Source organism: Abramis brama (genome assembly GCF_963993115.1).
Source record: "Abramis brama genome assembly, chromosome: 25".
NCBI lineage: Eukaryota > Metazoa > Chordata > Actinopteri > Cypriniformes > Leuciscidae > Abramis > Abramis brama.
This window is the reverse complement of record NC_139987.1, coordinates 29,114,364-29,122,251: the sequence shown is the minus strand read 5'-3', so window position 1 is coordinate 29,122,251 and position 7,888 is coordinate 29,114,364. Positions and strand designations below refer to the sequence as shown.

Genomic DNA, 7,888 nt, shown 5'->3' with positions numbered 1-7,888 from the left:
ATTCTGTGGCGGAAACAAGCTTCCATAATGTATTCTTCTTGAGAAAAAAAAGTATGGATGTGTGTGTGTGTGTGTGTGTGTGTGTGTGTGTGAAACTCCAGTCCGCACGGGGGCAGCACTGCACAGCGCTCCTCAGAGACTAACCCGCATCAGAGAGAGAGAAGTGACATTTTTGTATTATTTATCATCTGATTATTTCAACACTGTCGGATCGATCGAAGCTCTTACCGTTATCGAAGCAGAAGCAGAAGCAGAAGCAAGGATCTGTTAATGTGTAGATGATGGTGGAAAACTCTCCTTCTCCTCTCCCCGAGAGAGCGATCTACGGGTTCGTGCTGTTCTTGGGCTCTCACTGCGGGTTCTGTACGTCTCTCCTACATCTATACCGATCACACTATAAACATGTTCATATGTGTGTCCGACGGCTCGTTCTTCTCCAATACATGTTTGATATGTATTTATTAACATCTTAAATTAGTACTTGTCAAGAGCCACTTGACTTTTGTTCTTTATTTTTGGCTCATTAGTTTGATGCTCATTTGTAAGTCGCTTTGAATAAAAGCATTAATAAATATAAGTTTAAAACATTTCAAATTAAGAAAGTGTTTAAACCAGTGAGAAATTATCATAAAAATGACTTTTTTACGATTTTGTCATACTTACCTGTAGTCAGACTATAATAATTAGATTTGAGTATAACGCTGTAACACCAATGACATTCAATAATTTCAATAAACTTTATGATCCAAACATCTTATAATAACTGGGAAAGTCACTTCTTACTCTCAACTTTGATCACGGAAGTGTTTTTCCAAACTTTTTTTAATAAGGGGTTTACATTAAAAACACTAATGAAAAAAATCACAGTATAAGCATGATCAATTTCTTGACTATTTGAAGTATTTTTCATGATTAATACAATTAAATGACAGGTTTGTCAAGTCGCCTTTATTTCTATAGCGCTTTATATACGATACAGATAGTTTTAAAGCAGTTTTACAGTGATAACAGTGATGATTCAGCTCTGCTGTAAAAAGACGATAGTAAACAGGCATTATTCAGTGTGTTGAACATGAGGTGTTGTTGTGTGTTTGCTCCTGGTAGTGCTGTATGTGGTGTGGGCTTCTGTTCCTGACGACTGGCTTCATTCTGCCGGATTGACTTACTGGCCTCAGAAGTGAGTGAAACTCTTGTGTTGTGTTGAGATCTCAGCGTAGGCGAGACTAATGCCCTGTTCACAGATACTGGGCTCTGGCGGCTCCCATTTACATGCTGGTCACTTTAACCACCTGCTTCGTGCTGCTGTTCGGGGTCAATATGATGAACACGGCTCCACTTGCTTCAGTGGACAACATCACAGGTGAACATCACATTCACAACATCACAATCACAACATCACAATCACAACATCACAGGTGAACATCACATTCATCACATCACAGGTGAACATCACATTCACAACATCACAGGTGAACATCACAATCACAACATCACAGGTGAACATCACAATCACAACATCACAATCACAACATCACATTCACAACATCACAATCACAACATCACAGGTGAACATCACATTCATCACATCACAGGTGAACATCACATTCACGTCACAGGTGAACATCACATTCACATCACAGGTGAACATCACATTCATCACATCACAGGTGAACATCACATTCACGTCACAGGTGAACATCACATTCACATCACAGGTGAACATCACATTCATCACATCACAGGTGAACATCACATTCATCACATCACAGGTGAACATCACATTCACGTCACAGGTGAACATCACAATTTACATCACAGGTGAACATCACATTCATCACATCACAGGTGAACATCACATTCACATCACAGGTGAACATCACATTCACATCACAGGTGAACATCACATTCATCACATCACAGGTGAACATCACATTCACATCACAGGTGAACATCACATTCATCACATCACAGGTGAACATCACATTCATCACATCACAGGTGAACATCACATTCACGTCACAGGTGAACATCACATTCATCACATCACAGGTGAACATCACATTCATCACATCACAGGTGAAACATCACATTCACAACATCACAGGTGAACATCACAATCACAACATCACAGGTGAACATCACAATCACAACATCACAATCACAACATCACATTCACAACATCACAATCACAACATCACAGGTGAACATCACATTCATCACATCACAGGTGAACATCACATTCACGTCACAGGTGAACATCACATTCACATCACAGGTGAACATCACATTCATCACATCACAGGTGAACATCACATTCATCACATCACAGGTGAACATCACATTCACATCACAGGTGAACATCACATTCACATCACAGGTGAACATCACATTCATCACATCACAGGTGAACATCACATTCATCACATCACAGGTGAACATCACATTCACAACATCACAGGTGAACATCACAATCACAACATCACAATCACAACATCACAATCACAACATCACAGGTGAACATCACATTCATCACATCACAGGTGAACATCACATTCACGTCACAGGTGAACATCACATTCACATCACAGGTGAACATCACATTCATCACATCACAGGTGAACATCACATTCATCACATCACAGGTGAACATCACATTCACATCACAGGTGAACATCACAATCACAACATCACAATCACAACATCACATTCATAACATCACAATCACAACATCACATTCACAACATCACAATCACAACATCACAATCACAACATCACAGGTGAACATCACATTCACATCACATTCACATCACAGGTGAACATCACATTCACAACATCACATTCACAACATCACATTCATAAAATCACAATCACAACATCACATTCACAACATCACAATCACAACATCACAGGTGAACATCACATTCATCACATCACAGGTGAACATCACATTCATCACATCACAGGTGAACATCACATTCACATCACAGGTGAACATCACATTCACATCATCACATTCACATCATCACATTCACATCATCACATTCACAACATCACATTCACAACATCACAGGTGAACATCACATTCACATCACAGGTGAACATCACAATCACAACATCACATTCATAACATCACATTCACAACATCACATTCACAACATCACATTCACAACATCACATTCACAACATCACATTCATAACATCACATTCACAACATCACATTCATAACATCACAATCACAACATCACAGGTGAACATCACAGGTGAACATCACATTCATCACATCACAGGTGAACATCACATTCACATCACAGGTGGACATCACATTCACAACATCACATTCATAACATCACAATCACAACATCACAGGTGAACATCACATTCACAACATCACAATCACAACATCACAGGTGAACATCACATTCATCACATCACAGGTGAACATAACATTCACATCACAGGTGAACATCACAATCACAACATCACAATCACAACATCACAATCACAACATCACAGGTGAACATCACATTCACAACATCACAATCACAACATCACAAGTGAACATCACATTCATCACATCACAGGTGAACATCACATTCATCACATCACAGGTGAACATTACATTCACATCACAGGTGAACATCACATTCACAACATCACAGGTGAACATTACATTCACATCACAGGTGAACATCACATTCACAACATCACATTCACAACATCACATTCACAACATCACATTCACAACATCACATTCACAACATCACATTCACAACATCACAGGTAAACATCACATTCATAACATCACAATCACAACATCACAGGTGAACATCACATTCACAACATCACATTCACAACATCACATTCACAACATCACATTCACAACATCACAGGTGAACATCACAATCACATCATCACAGGTGAACATCACAATCACAACATCACAGGTGAACATCACAGGTGAACATCACAATCACAACATCACAGGTGAACATCACATTCATAACATCACATTCATAACATCACAGGTGAACATCACAATCACAACATCACAGGTGAACATCACATTCATAACATCACATTCATAACATCATATTCATAACATCACATTCATAACATCACAATCACAACATCACATTCATAACATCACAGGTGAACATCACAATCACAACATCACATTCACAACATCACAGGTGAACATCACATTCATAACATCACAGGTGAACATCACATTCACAACATCACAGGTGAACATCACATTCACAACATCACATTCATAACATCACAGGTGAACATCACATTCACAACATCACATTCATAACATCACAGGTGAACATCACAATCACAACATCACAGGTGAACATCACAATCACAACATCACATTCATAACATCACAGGTGAACATCACAATCACAACATCACAGGTGAACATCACATTCATAACATCACAGGTGAACATCACAATCACAACATCGCAGGTGAACATCACATTCATAACATCACAGGTGAACATCACAATCACAACATCACATTCATAACATCACAGGTGAACATCACATTCACAACATCACATTCATAACATCACAGGTGAACATCACAATCACAACATCACAGGTGAACATCACAATCACAACATCACATTCATAACATCACAGGTGAACATCACAATCACAACATCACAGGTGAACATCACATTCATAACATCACAGGTGAACATCACAATCACAACATCGCAGGTGAACATCACATTCATAACATCACAGGTGAACATCACAATCACAACATCACATTCATAACATCACAGGTGAACATCACATTCACAACATCACATTCATAACATCACAGGTGAACATCACAATCACAACATCACAGGTGAACATCACATTCACAACATCACATTCACAACATCACAATCACAACATCACAGGTGAACATCACATTCACAACATCACAGGTGAACATCACATTCACAACATCACAGGTGAACATCACAATCACAACATCACATTCACAACATCACATTCATAACATCACAGGTGAACATCACAATCACAACATCACAGGTGAACATCACAATCACAACATCACAGGTGAACATCACATTCACAACATCACAATCACAACATCACAGGTGAACATCACAATCACAACATCACAGGTGAACATCACATTCACAACATCACAGAAGTAAATAATCAGACATTAAATATTGATCTGAGTCTAAATATTTTGTTAGATCTTTAAACGCAAAGCTTTGCGGAGAGAGCAGTTTCAGCGGCAAGATCAAACTAGACAGACCTTTAAGAGATACGGTTTACAGTCATAACACTTATTACACAGCATTTCACCAAAATAAATAATTATGGGGATAAGATATATTGATTTCACATTAATCGTGGCACCAGCTGTGTGTGTGTGAAACAAGAGTGATTAGTGTGGACACTGCATTACCATGAGCCTCAGTTTTTTGTGATATCACCTTTTAAATTTGCAACACAACTTGGTTAGACACGTGGCTTCGACTTTCTAGCAATTTTAGAGTCCAATTTTTTTTTTTAAATATATATTTTGTATAAAATAAAAAATGCGTAGTTCAGTGGGTTTGCTTTACAGTAAACTTAAACTTCTATGACTTCTTTACACTTTCATAAATTCCACACTTTTTATATTCCAAAGCATTCATAAATTACCATTTACATTCAGATCTGTGCTCAAAAAGAAGAGGTGAAGAGATTAAAACATCTTGCATTGATAAATGAAATGATTTCTGGTTCATTGTTTGTCTAGACCACTATGCCAAGAGTCAGCGCACGGAAGAGGATCAAGAAGGAGCGATTCCCACATTTCCCAGACTCAGAGACGTTCCCATCGGTGAAATAAACCGTGTGTTTTACCTGGATCCCCGCGAGCACTGAGTGTGTGTGTGTGTGTGTGTGTGACGAATAAACTGTGTGTTTTACCTGGATCCCTGCGAGCACTGTGTGTGTGACGAATAAACCGTGTGTTTTATCTGGATCCCTGCGAGCACGTGTGTGTGACGAATAAACCGTGTGTTTTATCTGGATCCCTGCGAGCACTGTGAGTGTGTGTGTGTGTGTGTGTGACGAATAAACCGTGTGTTTTATCTGGATCCCTGCGAGCACGTGTGTGTGTGTGTGTGTGGTGTGTGTGGTGTGTGTGTGTGTGTGTGTGTGTGTGTGTGTGTGTGTGTGAGAGAGAGTGTGTGAGAGTGTGTGTGTGTGACGAATAAACCATGTATTTTATCTGGATTGCCGCAAGCACTGTGTGTGAGTGTGTGTGTGATGAATAAACCGTGTGTTTTATCTGGATCGCCGCGAGCACTGAGTGTGAGTGTGAGTGTGAGTGTGTGTGTGTGTGTGTGTTTTATCTGGATCGCCGTGAGCACTGAGTGTGTGTGTGAGTGTAAGTGTGTGTGTGTGACGAATAAACCGTGTGTTTTATCTGGATCCCCGCGAGCACTGAGTGTGTGTGAGTGTGTGTGTCTCTGTCATCAGGCCAGGCGTGTGTCGTTTGCTCAGGGTTTAGATGATCAGATCCATCAGAGGTGTGTGACAGGCCTGAGATCTGACTGTCAGGTGAACCTGAGCGGGCCGTCGTGACCCCGCTGACCCCTGATGGAGTCGTGGATATGAAGACATTAAATAAAGCTTACATTTTTATTTTTTAAGTCCATAAAACTGCGTTTTCACATCTTTCTCAAACACCAAGCTCCTGATGCGATTATTGCTGTTGTGCTCGTCATGTTGTGTGGCTGTTTGGTCAGACCGTGACCTCTGTGACCTCTGTGACCTCGGGCTAGAAGTGAAGCGGTCATCATCTCACTATCTGCACATCATCTCTTCAGTCCGTCTGCAGAAGGTGTGTGTTCCTGCCCGTCTGCACCTGATGACCCTCATGAGCAAACACACCGGTGTCAGGTGACCTGTGACCCTTGACCCCGCGACCCCACCACCGTCGCCTGCAGAAAAACTGACTACTCTAGTTTTCCTTTTCTCAAGTTTGTTTTATTAGAATATTATGGAAGCTTGTTTCTGCCACAGATAAATAATAAAAAATACTTATCTCACAATTATGACTTTAGATATAAATATAAACTCGGAATTCAAAAGAAAAAAGGTCCTAATGATGAGATAAAAAGTCATAATTACTTTTTTAATTTAGTGGTGGAAACAAGCTTTCATTAGATCCTTATTAATGTTTCTTTGCATTATTCTGCGGTTTAGCCATCAATATTCTAAAAACCTGTTTTTAAAGTTTGTACACTTATAATTATTAATAAATGATGGAGGATACTAATGCATATTGAGCAATTTATGTTTTTATTAGTGTTTAGATTTCAGCAGAACTATAGCGCTTTATACACTACATTGTTTCAAAGAAGCTTCACGGTAATAAATGTGAAAATAATACTAATGATATTATGGAAATGGTAACACTTTAAATAAGGTTAATTAGTTAACATTAATAAACGTATTTACTAACATGAACTAACACTGAGCAATACATTAATTACAGTATGGGTTAATCTTTGTTAATGTGAATTAATAATACAGCCGTTCATTGTTTGTTCATGTTAGTTCACAGTGCAGTAACTAATGTTAACAAATACAACCTTTGATTATAATAATGTATTAGTAAATGTTGAAGTTACTATTAACTAAGATGAATAAATGCTGTAGAAGTATTGTTCATTATTAGTTCATGTTAACTAAGGTTGTTAACTAATGAACCGTATTGTAAAGTGTTACCATGGAAATAACATCCAAATGAAACACGATCAGGTTAACAACACCAGCCCTAAAGACATTCCCAGATGTGGGATGAAGAGAACGGATGTTCCTCGGATCAAAGGCGTGTTTTCTCTGTGATG

The 7,888-nt window shown here is 39.0% G+C and overlaps 1 protein-coding gene across 1 annotated transcript; it reads left to right on the top strand.

Moving 5' to 3' along the window:
* Positions 1–99: 99 nt before the first annotated feature.
* pigp (phosphatidylinositol glycan anchor biosynthesis, class P) lies at positions 100–6,012 on the top strand. The gene is made up of 4 exons (XM_084105190.1): positions 100–363; positions 1,105–1,177; positions 1,242–1,360; positions 5,785–6,012. Exons 1-4 carry the CDS (start codon positions 279–281, stop codon positions 5,910–5,912), a joined length of 405 nt encoding a protein of 134 aa, XP_083961316.1. The 5' UTR covers positions 100–278; the 3' UTR covers positions 5,913–6,012.
* Positions 6,013–7,888: the final 1,876 nt, after the last annotated feature.